This window comes from Ovis canadensis, chromosome 13 (assembly GCF_042477335.2).
Source record: "Ovis canadensis isolate MfBH-ARS-UI-01 breed Bighorn chromosome 13, ARS-UI_OviCan_v2, whole genome shotgun sequence".
NCBI classification, from domain to species: Eukaryota; Metazoa; Chordata; class Mammalia; order Artiodactyla; family Bovidae; genus Ovis; species Ovis canadensis.
This window is the reverse complement of record NC_091257.1, coordinates 30,818,996-30,845,178: the sequence shown is the minus strand read 5'-3', so window position 1 is coordinate 30,845,178 and position 26,183 is coordinate 30,818,996. Positions and strand designations below refer to the sequence as shown.

At 42.9% G+C, this 26,183-nt stretch overlaps 1 protein-coding gene across 37 annotated transcripts in view; it reads right to left on the bottom strand.

Annotated features, from left to right (window-relative positions):
- Window positions 1-15,785: 15,785 nt before the first annotated feature.
- The window catches only part of CELF2 (CUGBP Elav-like family member 2), a 553,512-nt gene continuing 543,114 nt past the window's right edge, over window positions 15,786-26,183 (bottom strand). For 28 of the 37 annotated variants that reach the window (XM_069547203.1, XM_069547206.1, XM_069547204.1 and 25 more), the window contains 3 exons: window positions 24,178-24,321; window positions 20,973-21,144; window positions 15,786-19,598 (listed from right to left, as the gene is read on the bottom strand). In XM_069547203.1, coding sequence (XP_069403304.1) covers window positions 21,017-21,144; window positions 24,178-24,321 — 272 coding nt within the window. In that variant the 3' untranslated portion in view covers window positions 15,786-19,598; window positions 20,973-21,016. Of the gene's footprint in view, window positions 19,599-20,644; window positions 21,145-24,177; window positions 24,322-26,183 lie in introns of those variants that run through there. The other 9 variants (XM_069547205.1, XM_069547211.1, XM_069547199.1 and 6 more) reach the window with 1 other exon arrangement.

Sequence of the window (26,183 nt, the reverse complement as noted above, 5' to 3'; positions counted from 1 at the left end):
AGTTGTGGCATGTGGCTCTGCAGCACGTGGGGTCTCAGTCCTCCGACCAGGGATTGACGCCGTGCCTCTCGCATTGCAAGGAAGGTTCTTAACCGCTGGACCACTGGGGAAGTCCCTCTGCCTTCCTCCTGTTGATACTCTTGTAAGGTGAGCCCAGCCACCCCCCTGACTAGTGATCCCCCAGATTCATGTCTCCCACATCTGTTTCTGGCCCTGGCTCCTGAGATCAAGATCAGGAGAGAGATGAACATGACATAAACCTACCTGATAACCCACAACCCCCTCCCAGGATTTCCTTCCTCCCTTCCTCTTTCTCTGATTGTCACATTCAGTATTTTGCTATATTTGAAGTACCTCTAAACCTGTTTTCCCCTCCAGTCTGACTGCTCCTTTCTTCTCTGCTTACCTGAATTATTACACATCCTTGCATCTAGTCTTTTCCTCTTCAGTTCACTTCCCACATTGATCTTCTGATCTTCGCTGGTTGATTGGTTGGTTTTAACATTTGTGCACGTCAGTCCCTGTGGAAGAAATCTCAAAGTCCTTAGTTTGGAATACAGAACTGCTAAAAATCTAATGTCAATCTCATTTCCAGTGCATCCCCCATCTTCAGCCAAGCTGTACTCCAGTCAGATCAGGCTGCTTACTGCTTCCCAGTCAGGAACAGCGTTTGTTGCTATCTTCCCCCATTTCTTTGCTTGGTGACATCCATATGCATTTGAGGATTTCTGTTGATTTGGCTATGGATTCTCTCTTGAAACCACCATCATCATTAGAGATACTATTCCTTCTCCACCTCCAGTTCCAGAGTCCTCATTTGCTCCTTGTTCAACACTTTCCATCAGTTATCAGTTTAGTCGCTCAGTCGTGTCTGACTCTTTGCGACCCCATGGACTGTAGCACTCCAGGCTTCCCTTCCATCACCAGCACCCGGAGCTTGCTCAAACTCATGTCTATCGAGTTGGTGACTCCATCCAACCATCTCAGCCTCTGTCGTCCCCTTCTCCTCCTGCCTTCCATTTTTCCCAGCATCAAGGTCTTTTCCAGTGAGTCAGTTCTTCACATCAGGTGGCCAGAGTAGCATCAGTCCTTTCAATATTCAGTCCTTCCAGTATTCAGTCAGAATAATCAGGACTGATTTCCTTTAGGATTGACTGGTTTGATCTCCTTGGAGTCTGAGGGACTTTCAAGAGTCTCCTCCAACACCACACAGTTCAAAAACATTAATTCTTTGCTCAGCTTTTTTTATGGTCCAACTTTCACATCCACGATAGCTTTGATTATATAGACCTTTGTCAGCAAAGTAATGTCTCTGCTTTATAAAGTGCTGTCTAGGTTTGTCATAGTTTTTTTTCCAAGGAGCAAGTGTCTGTTAATTTCATGGCTGCAGTCACCCTCTGCAGTGATTTTGGAGCCCAAGAAAATAAAGTCTCTCGCTGTTTCCATTGTTTCCCCATCTATTTGCCAGGAAGTATTGGGACCGGATGCCATGATCTTCATTTTTTGAATGTTGAGTTTTAAGCCAGCCTTTTCACTTTCCTCTTTCACTTTAATCAAGAGGCTCTTTAGTTCTTTGCTTTCTGCTATAAGTGTGGTGTCATCTGCATATCTGAGGTTATTGATATTTCTCCCTACAATCTTGATTCCAGCTTGTACTTTGTCCTGTCTAGCAGTTTGTGTGATGTACTCTGCATATAAATTAAATAAGCAGTGTGACAGTATACAGCCTTGACTTACTCCTTTCCCAATTTGGAACCAGTCCATTGTTCCATGTCTGGTTCTAACTGTTGCTTCTTGACCTGCATACATATTTCTCAGGAGGCTGGTAAGGGTCTGGTATTCCCATCTCTTGAAGAATGTTCCACAGTTTACTGTGATCCACACAGTCAAAGGCTTTGGCATAGTCAATAAAGCAGAAGTAGATGTTTTCCTGGAACTCTGTTGCTTTTTCTCTGATCCAGCGGATGTTGGCAATTTGATCCCTGGTTCCTCTTCCTTTTCTAAATCAGGCTTGAATATCTGGAAGTTCTTGGTTCATGTCCTGTTTGAAGCCTTGCTTGGAGAATTTTGAGCATTTCTTTGCTAGCATGTGAGATGAGTCCAATTGTGCAGTAGTTTGAACATTCTTTGGCATTGCCTTTCTTTGGGATTGAAATGAAAACTGACCTTTTCCAGTCCTCTAGCCACTGCTGAGTTTTCAGAATTTTCTGGCATATTGAGTGTAGCACTTTTACAGCATCATCTTTTAGGATTTGAAATAGGTCAACTGGAATTCCATCACCTCCACTAGCTTTGTTTGTAGTGATGCTTTCTAAGGCCTACTTGACTTTGCAGTCCAGGATGTCTGGCTTTAGGTGAGTGATCACACCATTGTGGTTCTCTGGGTCATGAAGATCTTTTTTGTACAGTTCTGTGTATTCTTGCTACCTCTTCTCAATAGCTTCTGCTTCTGCTAGGTACATACTGTTTCTGTCCTTTATTGTGCCCGTCTTTGCATGAAATGTTCCCTTGGTATCTCTTAATTTTCTTGAAAAGATATCTAGTCTTTCCCTTTCTGTTGTTTCCCTCTATTTCTTTACACTGATCACTGAGGAAGGTTTTCTTATCTCTCCTTGTTATTCTCTGGAACTCTGCATTCAGATGGATATATCTTTTCTTTTCCTTTTCCTTTTGCTTCTCTTTTCTCAGCTATTTGTAAGACCTCCTCAGACAACCATTTTGCCTTTTTGCATTTCTTCTTCTTGGGGGTGCTTTTGATCACTACCTCCTATATAATGTTACAAACCTCTGTCCATATTTCTTTAGGTACTCTATCAGATCTAATCCCTTGAATCCATTTGTCACTTCCACTGTATAATTGTAAGGGATTTGATTTAGGTCATATCTGAATAGTCCAGTGGCTTTCCCTACTTTCTTTGATTTAAGTCTGAATTTAGCAATAAGGAGTTCATGATCTGAGCCACAGTCAGCTCCTGATCTTGTTTTTGGTGACTATATAGAGCTTCTCCATCTTCGGCTGTCAAGAATATAATCAGTCTGATCTCAGTATTGACCATCTGGTGATGTCCAGGTGTAGAGTTGTCTCTTGTGTTATTGAAAGAGGGTGTTTTGTATGACCAGTGCTTTCTCTTGGCAAAACTCTGTTACATACTGTGTCACTTTACATATTGTGTCATAATTATATACCCCTGTCTCTAACAAGTTGGTAATCTTCCCATGGAGAGGCAAGAGCCCTGAAACGACTTGATTGTCTACCAGTATTTCTCAAAGTGTGTCTTATAACACTGATTCTTTGGATGTTTGTCAACATTATATAGTGCTTATATTACTGCTGCTGCTGTAAATATTGAGTTGGCCAAAAATTTTGATCAGGATGTTCCATAACCTCTTATGGGAAAACCTGAATGAACTTTTTGGCCAGTTGTATGCTTTGCATGTAGGTATGTATTAGTGTTATCCATTTTACAGATGAAGAAACTAATAACTAATAAATGGGAGAGCTAATTAGGATTCAAGTGCAGGCAGTATTGTTCCAAACGCCATGCACTTAACCCGACATGATTTGAACCTATGACATCACACTATGCTGTCCCTCAGGTTAATAGATATTATATGATACAGAGCTTTAAGAATGAATGCCCTGTTTAATAAGCATTAGGTTAAGCAAAGTTAAATAGTTGGCTCTTTGCTTCTTGGAGCTTTTTGTATAAATTTTACTACACATTTTGGATTTTCCAAGAGGAGGCTATTTATTGTGTGTTAGTAATGTCAGCTCTTTGTCACACCATGTGCTGTAGCCTGCCAGGCTCCTCTGCCCATGAAATTTTCCAGGCAAAAATACTGGAGTGGGTTGCCATTTCCTCCTCAGGGGATCTTCCCAACCCAGGGATCGAACCCGGGTCTCCTGCCGTGGCAGGTGGATTCTTGACTGAGTCACCTGGGAAGTTAACGGCATTTCTCACACCTTCTTGGCTACCAAACCCTATTTTTTTTTTTCTGTAAATTACTTATCTTGCAGGTTAATGTCTGTGGAATGTAATTTGGAAAACATTGCTTTAGATTAGGGTTTTCAAATTTGTGCACACTGTAACTTCATAAATTACCTAAATTTAAACTGTGGACTGTTGTATTTATGTGTGTGAATATTATATATTTATCACATTCTTTTATTCCCTCAGTTTTATTGAGATATAATTGACATACTTCACAGTATAAGTTTTGGAGTAGGAAATGGCAACCCACTCCAGTATTCCTGCCTGAAGGATTCCATGGATGGAGAAGCCTGACGGACTACAGTCCATGGGATCGCAAGGAGTTGGACATGACTGAGTGACTTAACACACACTGTATAAGTTTAAGTTATATAGCATCATGGTTCAACTTCCATGTATTGTGAAATGATTATTGTAGTAACATTAATTAGCATCCATCATGTTATACGGGTACAATAAAAAGAGGCAGCAAAAATTTTTTTCTCATTGTGATGAGAGCTCTTAGGATTTAGTTTCTTAATAATTTTCATTTATTCTGTGCAACTATGTTAACTATAGTCATCATGTTATATATTACATCCTTCATACTTACGTTTCTCATAACTGCAATTTTATACCTTTTGACTGTCATCTTCTACTTTTCCCACCTCTGGTAACCACAGATCTGATCTCTTTTATGAGTGGTGTTTTGTTTTTCCCTCCAAAGGGAGATCATGTAGTATTTGTTTTTCTCTGTCTGAATTACTTCACTTAGCAAAATGCTTCAAGGTCCATCCATGTTGTTGGAAATGGCAGGATTTCTTCATTTTTTTTAATGGCTGAATAATACTCTATGGTGTGTGTGTGTGTTTGTGTATCACAACTTCTTTATCCATTCAGCTGTTGATGTTTCCATGTCTTTTTATTGTAAATAGTGCTGCTGTGGACATAGTGGTGTAGATATAATTTTGAATTCGTGTTTTCATTTCCTTTGGATATATGCCTTGAGGTGAAATTGCTGGGTCATATAGTAATTCTGTTTTAATTTTTTTAGTATCCTCTATACTGTTTTTCACAGTGGTTGTAAAGTTTACAGTGCACAAGGACTCCCTTTTTGTCCCACCTCTTCATCAAGCATTTCTTTTTTTTTTTTTTTTAATGGCCATTCTAACAGGCAGGAAGTGTTATCTGTCTCAGTGTGGTTTTGATTTGTGTTTCTCTGTTGACTAATGATGTGCGTTTTTTTCATGTACCTGTTGACTGTTCATATATTGGATTTTCAAATTTGTTCAGGTCTTTTGCCCTTTTTAAAAAGTTGAATTATTGGTTTTTGTGTTATGGAATTGTAGATGTTGTTTGTATATTTTGGATATTAACCCCTTATTAGATGTATGGTTCACAGATATTTTTTCCCATTTGTAGTTGTCTTTTCATTTTGTGGATGGTTTCTTTTGCTGTGCAGAGCCTTTTAGTTTGATGTAGTCCATGGTATTCAGTTGCTCAGTCGTGTCCGACTCTGCGATCCCGTGGACTGCAGCACGCCAGACTTCACTGACCTTCACCAGCTCCTGGAGCTTGGTCAAACTCATGTCCATTGAGTTGGGGATGCCATCCAATCATCTCATCCTCTGTCGTTCCCATCATCTCCTGCCTTCAGTCTTTCCCAGCATCAGGGTCTTTTCTAATGATGTAGTCCATCAGTTCGGTTCAGTCGCTCAGTCGTGTCCGACTCTTTGCAACCCCATGAATCGCAGCACGCCAGGCCTCCCTGTCCATCACCATCTCCCGGAGTTCACTCAGACTAACGTCCATCGAGTCCGTGATGTCATCCAGCCATCTCATCCTCGGTGGTCCCCTTCTTCTCCTGCCCCCAATCCCTCCCAGCATCAGAGTTTTTTTCCAGTGAGTCAACTCTTCTCATGAGGTGGCCAAAGTACTAGAGTTTCAGCTTTAGCATCATTCCTTCCAAAGAAATCCCAGGATTGATCTCTTTCAGAATGGACTGGTTGGATCTCCTTGCAGTCCAAGGGACTCTCAAGAGTCTTCTCCAACACCACAGTTCAAAAGCATCAATTCTTCGGCGCTCAGCTTTCTTCACAGTCCAACTCTCACATCCATACATGACCACTGAAAAACCATAGCCTTGACTAGACGGGCCTTAGTCGGCAAAGTAAATGTCTCTGCTTTTCAATATGCTATCTAGGTTGGTCATAACTTTTCTTCCAAGGAGTAAGCGTCTTTTAATTTCATGGCTGCAGTCACCATCTGAAGTCTGACACCGTTTCCACTGTTTCCCCATCTATTTGCCATGAAGTGATGGGACCGGATGCCATGATCTTCGTTTTCTGAGTGTTGAGCTTTAGGCCAACTTTTTCGCTCTCCTCTTTCACTTTCATCAAGAGGCTTTCTAGCTCCTCTTCACTTTCTGCCATAAGGGTGGTGTCATCTGCATATCTGAGGTTATTGCTATTTCTCCTGGCAATCTTGATTCCAGCTTGTGTTTCTTCCAGTCCAGCGTTTCTCATGATGTACTCTGCATAGATAGTCCCACTTATTTATTTTTGATTTTATTCCTTGTGTTTTAGGTGTCATATCTAAAAAATTGTGACCTATGGGTCCATGTTCTGTGTCAAGGAGCTTTCCCCCTATGTTTTCTTCTAGGAGTTTCATGGTTTCAGATCTTACTTTTAAGTCTTTAATCCATTTTGAGTTAATTTTGTGTATGGTGTAAGATGGGGCTTCCAAGGTGGCTAGTGGTAAAGAACCCATTTGCCAATGCAGGAGACATAAAGCAGTTTGATTCCTGGGTTGGAAAAATCCCCTGGAGAAGGAAATGGCACCCCACTCCAGTATTCTTGCCTGGAGAGTCCCGTGGACAGAGGAGCCTGCCAGGATACAGTCCATGGGGTCCCAAAGAGTCGGACACGACTAAGCGACTTCGCATGCACAGTATAAGATAGGGGTCTAGTTTCATTTTTGTTAAACTGGAGCATAATAGCTTTACAGTGTTGTGTTAGTCTCTGCTGTAGAGTGAAGTGAATCAGCTATAGGTGTGTGTATAGCACCTCCCCCCACCCCATTTCTGTGTTATCTCAGAGTGTCAAGCCGTGCTCCCTCTGCTGTACAGCAAGTTCCCATCATCTGTCTGTTTTGCGCATGGTGGTGTGTATATGTCTATCCTAATCTCCCAGTTTTCCCCACTGTCCCCTCCCCACACTGGGTCCACGTATCCAGTCTGTCTGTCTCTCTGCAGATAGGTTCATCTGTAGCATTCCTTTAGATTCCACATGTATGCATTGATATATGATTCTAGTTTTTCTAACTTCACTCTAGGTCCATCCACATCTCTACAAAGGACACAGTTAAGTTCTCCTTCTTTGAGATTTATCTGTTGCTGACTGCACTGGCCCGCCGTTGCTGTGCTCGGGCTTTCTCTAGTTGAGGAGAGTGGGAGCTGCTCTTCACAGTGCTGATTGCGCTGCTCACTGTGGCTTCTCTGGTTGCAGACACAGGCTCTAGGCATGCAGGCTTCGGTACTTGCAGCTCTTGGGCTCTAGAGACTGGGCTTGGAAGATGTGGCGCGTGGGCTTAGTTGCTCCAAGACACATGTGGCATCTTCCTGGACCAGGGCTTGAACCCGTGTCCCCTGCACTGGACCGCCAGGACCGCTGGACCACCAGGAAAGTCCTGCGTTCCTTCTTACGACTGAGTGACTTTCCATTGTTTACATGTAGCACATCTTCTGTGTCCATTCATCTATTGATGAACAGTTATGTTGCTTCCATACTCTGGCTATTGTAAATAGTGCCACAGTGAACATTGGGGTACATGTGTCTTTTTGAATTATGGGTTCTCTTAGGGTATGTGCCCAGGAGTGGAATTGCTGCGTTATATGGTAGTTCTGTTTTTAGTTTTTAAAGGAACCTCCATATTGTTCTCCATAGTGAGTGAAAATTGCTCAGTCGTGTCCAGCTCTTTGCGACCTCATGGACTATACAGTTCATGGAATTCTCCAGGTGAGAATACGGGAATGGGTAGCCTTTCCCTTCTCCAGGGAATCTTTCCCAACCCAAGGATCGAACCCAGATCTCCCACTTTGTGGGTGGATTCTTTACCAGCTGAGCCACAAGGGAAGCCCAAGAATACTGGAGTGGGTAGCCTATCCCTTCTCCAGGGGATCTTCCTGACCCAGGAATTGACCCGGGGTCTCCTGCATTGCACGTGGATTCTTTGCCAACTGAGCTATCGGGGAAGCCCATCTCCAAGGCTCTCGGATGCCCCTCCAGAGTTCTCCATAGTGGCTGTATCAATTTACAGTCTCACCAGCAGTGCAGGATGGTTCCCTTTTCTCTATACTCTCTTCAGCATTTATTGTTTTTTGTGATGATGGCCATTTTGACAGGTGTGAGGTAATGTCTTATTGTAGTTTTGATTTGCATTTTGCTTAATAATTAATGACATTGGGCATCTTTTCATGTGCCTCTTGGTCATCTATATGGCTTCTTTGGATGTCTGTTTAGGTCTTGGGCCCATTCTTTGATTGGGTTGTTTTGATATTTAGCTGCATGAGCTATTTTTGTACTTTGTAGATTAATCCTTTGATTGTTGTTTCATTTGCAAATATTTTTTCCCATTCTTAGGGTTGACTTTTCATTTTGTTTATGGGTTCTTTTGTCATGTAGAAGCTTTTGAATTTAATTAGGTCCTGTTTATTTTTATTTTCATTACCCTAGGAGGTGGGTTTTTCAAAAAAGCTCTTGCTATGATTTGTGTCAAAGAGTGTTTTTCCCTAAGAATTTTATCGTGTCCAGTCTTATATTTAGGTCTTTAATTCATTTTGAGCTTATTTTTGTGTGTGGTATTTTAGATAGTGTTCTGTTTTTATTCTTTTACATGTAGCTGTCCAGTTTTCTCAGCACCGCTTATTGAAGAGATTGTCTTTCCTCTATTGTATATTCTTGCCTCCTTAATCATAGATTGGGTGACCATCTCTGTGTGGGTTTATCTCTTTGCTTTCCATCCTTTCCATTGGTCTGTATTTCTGGTGTTTCTGGTGTGTGTGTGCGCGCGTGCTTGCGTGCGTGCCAGTACCACACTGTAGCTTTGTAGTGTAGTCTGAAGTCAGGGAGCCTGGTTACTCTAGCTCTGTTTTTCTTTCTCAAGATTGCACTGGCTGTTTGGGGATTGCACTGGCTGTTCGGGGTCTTCTGTGTTTCCCTACAAATTGTAAAAATGTTTGTTCTAATTCTGTGAAAAGTGCCATTGGTAATTTGATAGGGATTGCATTGAATCTGTAGACTGCTTTGGATAGTATAGTCAGTAGACCTATGTCACCTTCCTGGTGATGAAACTCCTATCATATACTTTAGTGACAGAGTCCTCAGTCTTTCCTTCTTGGTTTATTCTACACAACATGTGACTGGGATGAAACTGATACTAGGAATAGGGGTACACGTTGCCCTGTAGGAGAAAATGAATGGGGCACCTGGATGGTGGAACACACTCACGGGAGGATGAGGAGGTCAGAACTGGTTGGAGAGCAAGCTTATGGGCTTGAGATCTGGAGCTCTAGGTGGATGGTGACTCCACCATCAGCTCTGCAGGAGTTTTCCTCAGGCCATAACTCCCTCATCCCTCCAGGGCCCTTCTCCCCTTACCAGTCCCCTCCCCACCTCATTGTACTCCTCGATGGGAAAGCTCCCATTTGTTTCAGGTTATTGGATGGAACACATTTGGTAGAGTAAGGATGTGCCACAGGTGGCCACTTTGGGAACTGACTCTTGAGCACATAGGACCACTTTGCTCAGCTCTGCCCTGGGTAGAGACGTTGGTATTGAGAAGACCCTTCCAGCTTTTCCACCCCCATCACTCACTGTATTTCATTCTCCTTCAGGACAGACCTTTAAGCTCTAGCTGGGAAGACATTGTGTCTGAATAGCACCAAGCTCAGTGAAGGACTAGTCTGTGGATCTTCAGTCTATAATAACCCTGCGTGGGTACTGTGGTGACAAAGTGTCCGTTGTGCGGGGAGAGGGCTGTGTTTGGACATCTACTCTTGCTGCTTTGAAGAGTTTCTCCTTACTTGGCAGATATGCCAGTCAAGGCAGACTCCTGGAAGCCGGGCCATGGACTATTTGCACTACCCGCCCTGGCCTGAGTGCCTCACATGGGGTAGCTGCTTAATACCTTTCGAACAAGTGACTGATGAGTGGATCGTGCTCTGTCTTTGGGGTAGCTGTTGACAAGTTGGGACACATCACGTAGATTCAGGTGCATTTCCTGGATGCCTGGAGCCACACAGCATCTGGGCAGCAGCATGGACTGCCTGCCTCAGGGCTGTTCTGGTGAGTCAGTGGTGCTGTGCTGCTTGTGGGCTGGCGTGGCCCCTCCAGCTCCAGGCCTAACCTGGCGGGTTGAACAGTGGCTGCAGCTGAGAGGGTGAAAGGGTGCTGACCGCTTCTCAAGAGTGCCTTGGCAGTCAGTGTCTTTACTCATAGCTTTCTATTGGATTGTACTCGGTTCAGTGGTCTGATCTCTTCAATATTAAACATCTAGGGATAGTCCCTAGATTAAAAAATGTTCCCGAGAGGGTTCAAAATTTAGCTTAGGAAAAGCTGACAGTACTACTCAAGGAGTCTGACCTAATTACAGGAATATCCTTCCAGTCAAGACCAAGTAGCTGATGAGCTCTGTGGCAACAAGGCAGAACCTGTCTGTTTGGGATGCACAAGCAGATGAGTGTTCCTCATCCCCATCTGTGCCCCAGGCCTCCCACAGTGGCTCCTGACTTCCACCACCAATTTCCACCATCCTCATCCCAGACTGTAATCAGACTTCTCTCCACAAATATCTCCTGAGTTGTCCACTTAATAAGGAATGCTTCTCCCAGCCCTAGCAAAACCACCTGCTGCATTCATCTGTCCACCCGGTGGTTCTGAACACTGTATGGCAGGCACTGTGTTGAGGTACTGGGGATACAGAGATGAATGAGACATAGTCACTGCCTTCACAGCTCCCAGTCTAGCAACATGTAAACAGCATGCAGTAAATAGTGAACATCATGATGCGTCAGACAGTCAACTATGGGAACACAGAAGCAGTAGAGAGAGGAGGAAGGGAGAGGAAGGAGAGACTGATTCCGAACAATAAATACATGTCACAGAGCTTAAGTAATAGTGACCCTCTCTTAGGACTACACCCATCTAAAGCAGTGAGTTTTAATCTTTGTGCTTTTAGTAGCAAAACTATGTTTCTAAATAAAATTCTACTTGGATCACCAGTAATCAAAACAAACAGAAGCAGTTAAGCTGGGGCTGGGGTGAAGTGGTCTAGAGAGCTCTGTGCTTGGCCTCATCCAGGCTTCTGAGCCCTGGCCCTGCTCTTACTGAGGTGCTCAGTTGCGGCTCTGGTGCTGCAACTGAGAACACAAGTGCTTTGGAAGTCTTGTTACAGGCATGTCTCCAGGTGCTTTCTGTCATTCCCACCTTGGACCTAAACTGGAAAGCTAGGCTTTTCTTTTGGGTAAGAGGTACGTAAGTATAATACTTAAAGGTAGGAAGGGGTGGATTTGAGTGAGGAATGTTTCCTTTTCTGAGAATCGAGTTAGTTGTTACGCAAGGCTTAGGGCAGCCTGAGGGCGGGCCTGCCTCTCATGTACTGTTTCTTACAGTGGGCCTTGTTAGTGCACACCACTGTTAACTGGTTGGCCTTACGGAGGACTTACAACATGATGGACCCTTATCACAAGTGTTTTGTAAATATTGGCTTAGTTAATCCTCCTAACAGCCCTCTGCATTTGGTATTATTCGTGCATCAGTTTTGCCAGTGAGGCAATGAAGACACAGAGAGGCTACACGGGTGATGGGTGCTGGTGCTGGCATCCCCGTGGAGGCACGTGGCTCCAGAGGGCACTGAGGCATGTTCTCCACCTTGCACCCCAGCCTCCAGACTGAGGGGCCACCTCACATCTCAGAGCTGGGGATTTTTATTGGGGGATTTAACTATAATTGATCAGTTGCAGATCATAGACCATGTCTTTTATGTTTATGTATATAAGTACTTATTTATATAGTTTTTATTTGTAAAAACATCCTTCAGATGTGGGCAGGCAGAAGTTGGTGCCAGGTGACTTTGCTGCCAGTAGAGAAAGTTTCAGAGAAATGGTGCCTTCCCCCTAAAGCAGCTCCCACCAGACAGACCCTCGTGCCGTTGCTCTGAGCTGGTCCCCAGCACGCAGCTCTTGGCTGGTGAGTTCTGGAGTGGGGACGATGGAATTGGGGCTGCAGGCTCAAGAGGGGCATACATTGATGTTCATCCTCTGAGGCTCAGAGCCCATCTTCCCATTATTGCTTTGGATGTGTCCTTTTTCACAGAGGATGCTTTCTAGCTGAGACTGATGCTGAAGGCCACCCACTCTTCAACACCCAAGCCCAGTTCATGTAGACCAATGGTTTTCAAAATGTTAACCTTTTTAAAAACAGAATCTCTGCCTCAACCTTAAACTGCATGAGCTCCAACAAGTGCATCAACTTTGGCCCTGGGACTTTGGTATCCTTGACTGTTTCTCTGATCTCTCACTTTTACTGGAAATTTTGGTTTTGGTCACAAATATGAATTGGAGGTTTAGGGTGGGAGGAGGCAGAGACTGGAAGAATAATTTTGGATTATCTGGGGATTTTCATTGACTGTGCTGTCTCTGTCCCTCATTATCGGGATGAATAAGGTTTGTTTGATAAAGGATTAGCATGCCTGTGCCATTTTGCAAGTAGAAGTTTAGGACTTTTTCTTCGAATCAAACACTAAGCAAGAAAAACAAATCTAACACAAAACCTCAAAGCAAAAAAGAAAATCCAACAGAAAATGCCATTCTGTTCAGACTTATGGCCCATAGGAAAAATATCAAAAATATTCCTTCAAAGGGCTGAGCAGCAGGCCTCCCATTTAAGCTTTGCAACTGTTATAGGATGTCTCTCTCACATGTCACTTTGAAATTTTACCCTTCTCATCCTGAGTGATCAAACCCCTTCTCTTGCTTTCTTTCATTTTGCAGTCCTGAATAGACCCGCCATTGCTCTCCAGCAGGGTATGGTTTTAGTGTCATCTCATTTTGGAAAAGCATTGATGCCAACCAGCAGTATTCTTGGATCTGCCTTTCTTTTTCGTCCCCTTTCTTCTGAGCCTAAAGAGATCACATTCAGAAAGGCAGTGGGGTTTTCTAGGTCAGGGCAGATTCTGGATGCTTTCCAGGGGTCTCTTGGTGGTGAAGGGATTGCTTTCTTCTGCCTCCTCAGATTTGCCACGGCCACCAGTAAGGGAATGGTTTTCCAGATGTTTCTCGCTAAAATACACTCGGAAGAACTCCCCCCATCCCACTCCATTTTGTTTCCAAAGTCAATGTATTAAGTCATAAAGCCAGTGATTATAATTTTAATGAAAAATATCCTGTATCACTCAAGACAGAAAAGAACAAAAATACCTCTTATAAACACTGCTTTGAAAAACAGTTAACAGTAACTTTACACACAGCAGAATCCTTTCTTAAGCTTTATTTAAGAAATCGAGTACTATATAGTTCAATATATATAAGACACATCCAGTATTGTGTTCCTGATAGCAAGTGCATAGATTTTGTTAAGATATCATTTTCACTCGATATAAACGTTTCATGGTCACATGAAGATAATATTCCCAGTGATTTGCCCAAGCATGAGAGGAGAAAACAGAACACAGCAGAAATAGTGAGCTACAACAAAGATGGAAAACAAAAACAGTGGAGTAGCAGAACAGTCGATTCCTGATAAGTGAATAAGCTGATTGTTTGGTCACAATGTTTTATTCACTTATCAGGAACGATTCACAGTACATTAGCGTTCACTGTGTTTCCTCCCCCGCCAGCTCAGAGTGCCCGCCCGAGACTGCTCAGGACCGCCGTGGGCTGTGCAGACGTGTGACGCTGTCAGCAAAGTCAACCTTGACAGGTCTCTCATTTCCCAGTGCGGTCTGTGCACGGCAGGCAAAGACGCCTTGCTGACACTGCAGGGGCGTTTTACAGAATCAAGAGGGTAAGTGTGAATTTAAGCAGGGACCAGCTTTACATCGTACGTGCTTAAGGGAGCTAGCGTTTTTGTCCCCTTCTTTGGAGAATTATTGTTTTCGTTGTTTTTCCAAAACAACAAAAAAATTCTTGTCTGTCTTTCCCTTCTTTTACTTAGCATGAGTATTTTGCCTTGTGCCAAATGGTGGATGTAGATACTTGTATGACTTAAATGTTGGAAAAGTAAACACTCGCATCTTGGAAAGAGTTGATCACCCTCTTTACACCCTTCTCCCCTCCCTCACACCCTCCACCCCCGCAAAAGTATTTACAAGAAAGAAAAGGAAATCACACCTTTAGCACTCTTTTCCCCACTAATGTAAGCAGTGGGTTTTCAGAGGCAAACTGATGAAGGCTCTGATGAGGTTTAAAGCAGAAGTATTGGCAGGAAGTCAGCTCCCATCTGTGCGGGTCTGGAGCTAGTGGAGGCTGCTTCGCTGAGGTGTTTGGCCTGTGTGGGAAACTGCCTCCGCCTCACCCAGCCCCTCTGTGCTGTGCCGCCAACTAGAAAAGAGAGGCTAGGGCTCAGAGGGGCTGCCGAAACCGGAGGGCGAGGGGCCTGAGCACCTGCAGGGAGGATCTCATTGGCAGCCGGGGGATGGCTGCCGGTGCCGGGTGGCCTGAGTCAGACAGAGCTTGTGCGTCTGAAGAGTTGGAGGGAGAGATCAGACAGGGAGCAGACGTCAGTGGAATCTTGTAAGAGCACTTGGAGAGCAGTCAGATTCCTGAGCAGAAGAGATGGGCAGAAAGGGAGGAGGGCCTGTGGCTTCAGCTTTCAAGGATGCACAAGGAATGGTTTTCTCTCTAGTTTTCTACCTGGGGTTGGGCAATGGTGGGGGACAAGGCTTTCTACAAAGTATACACTTTCAGGAGGGAGGGTGTGGATGTATATGGCATTCTTGGTTTTCATGTGGAAATGGATGATGTATTATGAAGACTTGAGCATGAGAAACTTTTCCTTTCCCCCTCCCACCCGACCAGACTGAGTAGAGCTTCCATTTGAGCCCTTGGAAGTATTTTCTCTTCCATTAGTTTTAATAATTAAAGCTGCTCCTGGATTCAGCTAGCTCTTTAAAATAATTTACTTTTCTACACATATCTATTGATTGATGGCAACCCATGGATTTAAGTTTAACGCCTTTCATATCTATTCACCAGGTAAGTAAAGTTTATTTTCTTCCCTTAAGGAGCTCACTTTAAAACAAATGTGACTGGTTTCTGAGAAGAGTTTGATGGTAATGATAGGCCTTTGGACTCATGGGTAGATAGAAGAAACCCCAGAGCTGCTGCCTCTCTGCTGCTGTTTCTTAAGATTATGAGCAAAGTGGCAGCCATTTTTACTGAGTGTTAAGAACTGCGTACACACATCAAGAGAAGAAGAGAAGGGGCAGAGAGCAGAGGAGAAAAGAGAAAGTGCAGTGTACCAGTGTGGTCGAAAGACCGGACAAGGTCTTGGCAAATCCGACTCTGCAGGCAGTTATGTAGGTGGACCACGGACGTAAGTCTTGGAAGCAGTGGTTAAAATAGGCTGTTGTACGTAAATCCGAGGTGGCTGGTGTGTAGTTCCCCTTCCCCAAATCAGATATTCACTTAGGTGGAATCGACTGTATCTTTTTACACAACATATAGAAAAAAACAGATACGTGAAACAGTGAGGTGTGTAGATGTATCACCAACATACAATGACTACCAACAATACAACACTCAGAGAGAGAAACAAGTATTAGGAAAATGGTTTAATATTGGAGACAGAAGCAAAAAACTGCATCACACAATAACATACGTTACAAAAATAAGTTTGACTGTTTCAACTACACGGTTATGTTCACAATGAGGACAGAAGAATCAGAAAAAACTTTGATCTAAACAGCAAAAAAGCAAACCCCTAAGTTTTAACTAATACATTTATCCACTTAAAGTGACTGAGTACTTCTAAATCTAATTACCTTATTGTGTAACTGCACAATACAGAATAAAAAGGGAAACTTACCGCTGTATTTTAAGACAAAATTCTAATGCTAGATATAAGCAAAGGGAAAAAAGAAATCAAGCCAAAGTTTTTAATTCTCAAAAGAAAAGCAACTTTCTTTCTATCAACCAGAAATCAAACTTGAAATCAGTCATTGTCAGGGGGCCCACTAGAGTAAGCCACAAAAATTTCCATTTTTTTTAATCTCCAGTATAAAAAGTTCCACTGGTACAAAATGCAGAAGTACAATCAGTTGTAGAAATAGGAAAGCCTGCGTTATTTTTTTTTTGGCTCAAATTCCATCAAACAACAAAATCCAAATGCATCAATAAAACAAACAATACTCAAATGGTCTTACAGTTTTCCACTAGGTTGCATTAACTTTGGCTTTTCTCAGACAATATTTAAAAACTATTTTGTAATTCTAAACAAAATGATATTATTAATCTACAAACAACAATTCTCACAGCACAAAAAAACACATACTTTTTTTTGTATGACATTATTCAAAAAGGTAATGAAACTACAGGTTTTTTTAAAATTTTATTTCTTCTTAATTAGCACTTAAGATAATTAAAAACAAACAGTAAAATGAATCCAGAGTAGCACAAGCCAAAGAACTATAACCCCTATGGTGAAAGAAAGATGAACTTGTTACGCCTTTGAGGACTGCCATTTAATCGCAATTCTCTAATTCAGTTTAAAAATGACTATTCTCTACACTTGATTTTAAAAAAAGCAGTTTCCCTGTGTGTTTTCTTCTGGCACAGGCCCTTCGCACCCTTGCAGCTTTTTCCTTTTGATATTAAAAGAGAAAGTGAAGAAAAGGACAACTTGTCTTTGGAGGAGGGTTATCTTTTTAGCAATGAAACATGCAAAAAAAAAAAAAAAAAGACCTTCCCCCTAACGGTACTGTCTTGGTTGCCTGTAGAATAAACACTTAGCTCTAAGTGCCCGCCCTGAGCCTCTTGTCAAGTGCACTCAGTTCCTCTGGGGGAGGTGGAGGAGGGGAGGGAAGGAGGAGGGCACTGGAGCACTTCTGGCTTCAGTGAAGTTGGGGGAAGATGGTTTAAGGTTTACGTATAATTGATGAGAGATTCTGAATGAAACAGTCCAGGAAATTCAGATGGTGTTGTCTTGTGTTCTTACATGTGTATCTGTGTTACCACCGTATCATATACACGAGAGAGACATGTGCGATAACCTTTATTATTCAGCTGCTTGCTGCGGGAAGTACAAAATAGCCCTCGAAGGATGAAGGAAGGCCCCAGCAGTAGTAAACACATGTGAGGATAATACAGGTCATTTCATTGTAAGTGCATGTGCTGTAAGAAGGAAACTTTTTTTTTTTTGCATCATTAGAGGCTAGTCCTTTCCCTCCCAGGGCTATCACATCCACACACACAATAAACCAAACAAGGTGGTCAGTGGGAAATGGAGGGAGAAGGTGGAGCCAGCAGTTTTTGAACTCCTTTATGAAACAAAGAAGCGTCCAAGAAAGGAGTTTGAGTGGGTTGCAGGGATGACTTGGGGTTTTTCAGGACAGCAAGAGACCTGTTCACATGAAGTCAAAGAAACGTGGCACTTAAGAGAATGGCAGCAGGGACTGGCGCTGAGCATTTGGTCAGTAACTGTGATGAACTGAGTTTGCCTTGAATGCTCAGTCCCCTTTAGATGCATTCAGTTCAGAAGGAACAAAAAGGCAGGGAAAGGATGGTCAGCGTCTAACTCCAGACACGTTGCTTATTCAGAGGTATCCACTGGGGTCGGACAATCCCCAGCACAATGGCTGATAAGAAACATTACCTTGGGAATAAGTAAGAAACGAAAGCAGAATCCCTCCAAAGACTACCCCATCATCACAGAGTGGTTTACCTGGACAGGTGCACGATGTTACTGTAAACTGGAACATACCGCTCACCTGACCTCAAAAGCAGACTGAATTTAAGGTTTATTTAGGTGCTTGACTCTATCTACCGTTCCCGTTTATCTCGTAAACTCTCTTCCTTTCTTTTGGATCTCAACCAAAGGATTAAAAAGTAGGAAAGACAGAAACAACTGAAAGATATATGCAGAAAAAGAAATCCAAATTAGAAACACCCCAAACAAACGGAAATGATGACGGTATAAAAAGTTATCAACATTCCAGATAGCTCTGGGTAGAAAGGGTTAAAAGTTCAAAACTTTCTCACCTTAGAGGTTTCCATATATCATGAAGAAAATACATTGTGAGGTTGCCGTCACAGCATTGATGTGCAGAGTGGTTAAAAAAGTGAGACATGGGCACTTATACAATGTCTTACAAAAAACATCATAGAGAAATAACAAACAATAACAATTTCAGGCAACAAGACCACAGGATAGCAAGTTAACAAACTTTTTAACCTTTTTTTTTGTTTTTTGTTTTTTAAATATTAGGGATTTATACAAAACACATAATAAAATACCCATGTTATCAAATTACTTCTCACAAGAAACACACTGAAGCTCTAGGAAGGAAGTACCTTTGGAATTTGGCACTATATATTTTCACTTTTTTTCTTTAAAAGAAAAAAAAATCACATTTTGCTGAACACAAACACATCTAAATAGTCCACAATTAAAAAAAAAATGACATCAATGCTTTACAAGCCAACACAAAACTTATTCTGGAATAGGTTTTTTTTTCCCCTCACATGAAATTTTTTTTTAAGCAAACAACTTTTTTTTTTTGAAATTCTTTTTTGTTTTAAGTAAACCAATTCTAAACTTGTCTTATCAACAAAGAACATTAAGACCATAAGACTCATGATGAAACCACAACTTAATTCACAGAAGCACCAACGTAACACAGTTTACAGTAACCTTTCTCCTGTACATTGAAACAGTATAAAATATAGGTAATTTCATGTGCATTAAACCATGGATTGTCTAACTGTGAGTCAGTTCAGCAAAAGGTGACACAAATAGGTAGCATTTGCCCCAAAACAGGGTAAATATTTTTCTTATACTAATCTACAAAAAGTGGTTCTATATATATATCTTAATGAGAAAGTGAGCCACCTAAAATGGCCTTATCAAAAAACTTTACACTGCCTGAAAAATGTAAAAACTATTACAGACCTCTAGAGACTTAAAATCAGACAGTTTTTTTCTCAAACTGTTTTTGGAAGTAGTCTGTTAGAAACCAACATTCTGTGTCCCTGGACACATATTGCTATTGTTACCAGTGACCGGGAAGAATGCCAATCCCTGTATAATACTTTCAAGTCTGTTTTATGAAAAGAAAGAAAAAATAAGAAAGAAACATTTTTGCCACAGGTTTTTTTCTATAATTAATTTGTCTAATAATAAATTTCAGTCTTGCATGAATGCAGCAATGTTTTTCACATTGACTTCCCAGAATTCATAGCTAGATGAGGTCACATGCAAATTTCAAAGGTCAAACTAGATCAAAGGTCAGTAGGAGAACCAAATATGATGTGAGGTCAGAAAGACATCAGAAACAATGACGGGACGATGAAACTTTTTTGAGACGCCACAGGGACATGCTAGGCAAACGGTGAACTAACGGGCATGAAGATGTCTAGGGAGAAAACAGGGAGAGTAAAAAGTTACACAGAATCTACGCAGCAGCAACAAAATCACTCTTCAGGGTGCAGGAGAGAAACTAATGCAAATCTTAGGTCATTAGGGAGTCTACCAGCCATCCACGTAATTTGCATTTCTTACACTCTTTATCCACAACACAATGGAACCCAAGAGAATCCATCCAGAGAGGGAGAAGGGATGGATTCTGGGTGTTTTGGGGTGAGGGACTGGCAAGGGATGGGGAGAAGAGGGTCCAGTTTCAACGAATGTAACAGACGGGAAAGTCAGACGACCAAACTGTAAACTAGATAATGGAGGTTACGAACAAAATCATCAGACAGATACAAACACCGAGAGGATAAAGCATGAACTTTAGGCCCAGGGTTCAACGGTGAAAAAAAGCCCGTTCCTAGAATGATTCCTCTAGAGACTACTTCAGAAGAATCTAGCTAGCACAGAGAACTGCTCTTCAGGTACCCAATAAGTTAACAGTAGGCAATAAATAGCTTCCATTATTTCTGAGGCAGTAAAAATTTTGTACAAAAATAGAAATGCTTTTTTTACAAATAAAATTTACAGGCCTGTGGCTTTCTTTTTTATTTATGTATTTATGTATTATTTATTTATTATTAAATTTATCTTTCAAGAAACATCAAGTATTTTCACTCATTTTTAATTTTTAAACCCTGTAGCTTTAAGAAACAGATCTCTAAATCTTTTTTTACATTAATCCTTTCTAAAAACTAAAATAAAACAATAACAAAATAGACAACCAGTGTAATAATCTGACCAATAAATGTCATGTTTCTTTGAACCCTAAAATAAAATCCTACTTCTTAAAACAAACCAAATGTAGTGGAAAGACATTTTGTGTTGTTAATTTTAAGTGCTTCTCCTGGCTTTTCTCTGGCGCTATGCCACCACCTTACCCTCTATAAACAGCTGGCGCCCCCCTACGGGGTAGGCGTGGGCAGGAGGGGCGAATTCTCCAGGCAGTGCTCTGGGGCACAGGGGTCTCAGAGTTAGAATTGCACGTTAGCCTTTGTTTGCCTTGTAAATTCTCAAGATGTCATTTATTGTATATGTGTTTTTCTTAAAAAAAAAAAAAAAGGCAAAAAACCCCCAAAACAAAACAAAAAAGGTTAAAGGAGATTCAAATTGCAAAACGAAGGAGAATGCAGTGGCACAAGTGGAGGAGGATTTACTTGATAGAAACAAGGTAGCCAAGTTTAGTTATGGCGAACTGGGTGGGGGGCGGGAGGGGAAATGGAGGCCTTATTGTAAAAAGAACCGTCTCTCTTGGTAAAAGTTGGCAATGTGGTCCTCCTCTGCCTTTCCTGTTGAGCCCAGGCTGGCTCGTGGGACTTACCCTAAGAAAGCTAAAATAAGAGCAGAGAGCCTCTGGGGGGAGGATCAGTAAGGTTTGCTGTCGTTTTTGGAGCGCTTCAGCTGGACCTTCAAGCGTTTCATGCCAATCTGAAAGCCATTCATAGCCTGGATAGCAGCTTGCGCAGACACGGGATTGTCGTAGCTAACAAAACCTGGAAGACACGAGGGGAAGAAGGGCGGGAATCAGGATGGAAAGGCAGGGGAACAGTGCAGGGTGGCTGGAGAATGTTTCTGCAGGTGGGAGTGATGGGGCCCAACCTGGGGGCTCGGGTCAGCTCTACTCAGCTTGCAGTCGTGGTTTAGGGACAGCACTGGAAACATCCACTGTGAAGCAGTGGAGGTAACTGGCTGTCATGAGAACAAGCCCCCTCTGCAGAAAGCCAAAACTCACACAGCATTGTTGTGAGTCAGTTTCGTCTGTTGACCAATTCCAGTCAAATCTGTGTGTCAAAGTCCCTTAGAATCCTCCTCCAAGAGTCTCCAGTATATCAGTGCATGCAGGGCCCTCAAAGGGCCCCGGGGGCTCCAGGCTCCAGCCAGGTGAGGTTTAGAGGTACGATAATTAAGGGAAGGCAGCTGATGTGCTGCCAAAGACCCGGACTGTTTTCATTCCAGTTCTCCCTGGATACAGGATGGGGTCAGCGAATTAACTCTAGAATAATTTGTACTTGATTTCTACCAATTGGAGCTATTGCTGAGAGGAACCTAGGGGCCCAGGGGAAATGTTGGGCCATTCTCTCTATCTCAACTTACATTTTCAAAGCTCCACTGAATTCACTAGAATGGAAATTGCTACCTTGTATATCCCCAAGTGTTTCTTGGAGAATAAATAGTCTAAACAGCTCAGGGCTTAACAGCCATCCTAACACATACTTCCCACAGTTTTTCTCTGTACCAACACTCAGATGCCTCTGACAACCGTCCAAGCTCTGCCAAGACCTAGACACAGAATTCTGACCACATGGTTTGTATTAGCACTGGGGGTAGGGGTTATTCGCCAAGGCTTCTTCAGTTAATGCTAGTGCAGAAGTGTTGCCCCTACTTACTTTTGTTGTTGGAAGAAGTTATACTGATCGGATTTCAACTCCGACCATCCACTGTTCAGAAGGTTTTATACCAAGTTTCTCCATCTAAGGAGAACATTCCTTTACGAGTTAGAGGAAGAAAGGGACATAAATATACCTTTAGCGGAGTTCTTAGCTGGTAATAAGAGGCATATAGTATAAGGCAGAATAGCTTCTCATAGGCTGGCTGTATGCAAAAAAGATGGTTTAAGTTTTTACTAAATTTAAATTCCCAATAAATGTGATCTTGGATCTAAGACTTTGCTGATATTCTTCTTCTACATCTTAATCCAGAGGTAGCAAGATGATTACAAGAATGGAAATGTGTCAAGGGTGAAGTGGATAATGAAACCTGGCCAAGAGCTTAGGATAAAGAAATAGGGTATGGCTTATGACTGGCAAACCTGGGACCCCAAGAAGTTATGCAGTCTCACTGAGACACCTACATATGGGATGCTACAGCTTTTTAATAAGAACCAAAACACAGTGCCTAATGCTAAGTATAATCATCTACTACATTACTATGTGTTATTATACACACAGTGGTTAAGTAATTTATAGGCTGACTCTTCTCAAGACAGTAAATATTTTCTCAAAATCAAACTGCAAAGTACAACCCTTTCCAATCGCCAAATAAGCTCAGACACTGTTTAGTGATGAGGGCTATAAACGTCTGGCTGGAAGCCTGGGGCAGGGAAGCTTCCGGTGGTGAGCTCTTACAAAACACGCACGCACCCTCTGTAACAGCTTACTTTCCATTTCATTCTCTCATGAACCATTACAAGGGCATTTATATACTTGTAATGGGTTCAGGCTAACAGCCTTTCCACTTGGATAGAAACAGTGACTTTAAATGGCTGACACACTGATTCCCCTAACAACAGAGGCTTCAGACCTTCCTGGTGACAGCAGAGAAATTAGAAGGATGTTATGATAATGGAATTTTAGAAGCCAAAGCACTCTCTTTAGACGGGTTGCCCCATTACCCATCAGCCAGATACCAAGTCTGAGGCTCTGCCTCTGAGAACCACCCCCACCTGCTTTTCTTTATGCCATGCACTTCTTTTCATTTCCTGCTGGCCCCTATCTGTTCTACTTGATCTTGTTCTGTGCTGCTGTTGGTACCTATGGCCAATGTCAGTCATTAGATCAGAGGAGTGAATAAAGCAGCTGTTACACCTCAGACTGGGCCAGAGCTTGCCACGTGAGGCACATACACCCTAGACATTTGAGCCTCCAAACTACTGTGGGAAACACAGGAGTTCACAACATAAAACGAGAACCAGATTTAATGAATGCTCACGTCTTTTGTAAAATATTAGGGCACGCAGGGAGCCTGCCTTCCTCTCTCTGAGAGCAAAAGTCACCCTGGGGAGGCAGAGTCCAGGCTGCCTGAAGGAGGAGGCTGTGACAGCTCAGGCCACCACAGATCAGGGCTGTCCAGGGTCCTGAGAAGACCTGTGTCTCCAGGGCGCTCTGCCTGCCTAGGCCACCACTGCAGACCCCACCCCCACCAGACCACAGCCTCTCAGGTCACCATGAGCTAAATCTGCCATGGTCCCTGTGCCTGTGGAGCTGGGGCTGTGGTGGCAGCGTGTGCACTTAGGTGTGTGCGCGTTTATGTACTACTAGATGCTGGACCATAAGCCCCCAGCACAGTGTGCTGCCCACACGACAGCGTCTGAGTCACAGTGAGGGGATGGGGTTCATGCCAAGTGTCTGTACTGCCCCTCTATCAGGACAGCCTCGACCACACTACAGTCTAAACCGTATTTCCGTCCGGTGAGGCTCGTTGTGTAGACTGGGGGGCCCAGAGACCGATGTTGCTCTACAGTGAAGACGTTAGTTCCCGGTAATGAGGTCCCTGCACAGTGCAATATAAAGCATCACCTCCTCTGTGGGCATTCAGTTTCCCAGATCTTTCCTTTTTGTATAGCCCCTTTTCCTCTTGTGGTTGAGATGACTGTGCCTAGTCTGCTTAACGGATCTGGAGGGCCAGGAACCACCACACACACTGAAGGCCCTGTCCTGGCATCTAGAATACTGGCCATTGTACTTTGCCTCCCAGGACTCCTTACTGGGAGCGCCCTGTAAAGTTCTAACTGGGTTTCTTTTGCATACCAAAGCACTTGCTCAGATTGGTCTGTTTGTCAATGAAGACTTTAGCAGAGATAACATTTCCAAAAGGCATGAACATCTGCAGGATGTCCTGGTCTCCAAACTCCTGTGGAAGGTGGTAAATAAAGAGGTTTGCACCCTCTGGACCTAAAGAGGAAAAAAAAAAAATCAGAGTAAGGTATTTTTCACTTCTCAGTTTCCAAAGCTGCTTCTTAGGAATGTTTTAACAACAGATGGGCTAAAGCACGTGGCTTTCTCTCCTGTTGAATGAGAATGGAGACAGACAGATGTCCAGTGCTGGTATGTCTTTTAGGATAGGAGTCATGCTTCATATCTTTCTGATTTCCAAAGAGACACCGGTTAAGAATGGCGTCCTTTTCATCTATAATCTGTGGGTCACATTTGCTTACTGTGCGTGAGCACATATTTTCAGTCTTCCTGGGTGTGAAGGTAGCAGTCATGGGGTGAAGTGGAGGGCAGAATTCAGGTGTGGGTTTTTCCTGAGTGGCTGTGTTTTGTAGCACATAGTATATACTGTCACTTGGAGAGAGTATCCTGTGTATTCTACGCAAATTGCAGCAATTTAGACATAATGGATATAGCAGTAATGCTGCTTGGATTTCTCAATCATTTACCTAATTATCCATCCAGTTTTGATCTGGCAAATCGCTTAACACACAGTCTAATAATCATCTTTATTAGAAGTGACTGGCAGTGAGTCAAGGCAGGGAAAAATAGGTAGCCAGACTTTCACAACTGTGATCAGAAGGATGCCCCTGGGAATTAGCCTTGCACACTGAATGTACAAGGTACAGAAGCTGCTCAGACACTAAGCTGAGCTTCACTCTTAACCATCACTTCCAGAAATACAAGGAGGAAGAGCAGAACAGGGGAGAGCTTAGCTGTACCAGAGTGGAAAGCTCTCTGAACTTTATTTCCATTCCATTCTCCCATCTCTCTAATTCCCTGCATAAGAAGTATCTTCAGCTTAGAGAAAGCAAAAAGGAGGGACTCCCAGTGACCTGATGCCAGATAGTCACCTTCTAATACGTAACAGGTAAGCATGCTTTCCAGGTCAGAGAGTGTTTGGGGGCATTGCAGATCCTTCTGCAGAGGTTCTGGGGAGGCCCTGCGGCTGGATGCCTCTGGGATGTTCTGGGCATGGTGTCTGGGAAGAGGGGAGCTCATCCAGCTGGTGAAGTGGCCAAGCCACTGTTTCCTGGGACCTGAACTGACCTTCACGGGAGAAGAGCAAGGACTACCTGTGCCCCTGGGAAGCCCCAGGGGACAAGGTGCAGTGGGTCCCCAGGGGTTGTGGAGAGCATATCTATCTGAATGGGTTGAAGAAAAATAAAACTGGGGTAAAAAAAACTTTGTAAAAATATAAAGGATAAACATCTTTGCAAAGAAAACTCAAAACAAGTTTCTTTCCACACACACAATCATAGAAGAAAAAAGTATTGTAATGAATGGAACTTTTCACAAGGAGATCTTCTTGGAGCAAATTTCTGAAGCCACAGAGATGAAGCATTTCCTTTTATTTAAGTCTTAATGAGGCTACTTTAATTTTCTGTGTTGCTCACAATTTCCAAGGGCATAGCCAGTGCAAGAGATGCAGTTTGTATTTAAAGGGACACAATTACAGGGTTAGGTCCCCAGATGTTTCCTGGTTAAAAAAAAAAAAAGCTAAAAGTCGTCAACACGAAACATAAATAGATGCAAAACCAGAACCCAGGAGATGGATGTTCTCAAAGCCACCATGCAGCATGTGAAGCAGGAGGCCTGGTACGGCCCAAACGGGTCATGCTTCTAAATAAAAAATCCAGATGCACAATGAGAATTAATGGGACCCAATCTGAATTGCGAAGTCATCTCACCTCAAGCCCAGGGAGAAAATGCAGTTTTAATGCACTATGACAGATTACTGGCTGCGCACGGCAGTGCTGGCCTTCTCGGATGCCTTCTGAATGTGTCTGGGGCAGACAGGGAACCGAGGACATAGGAAGAAA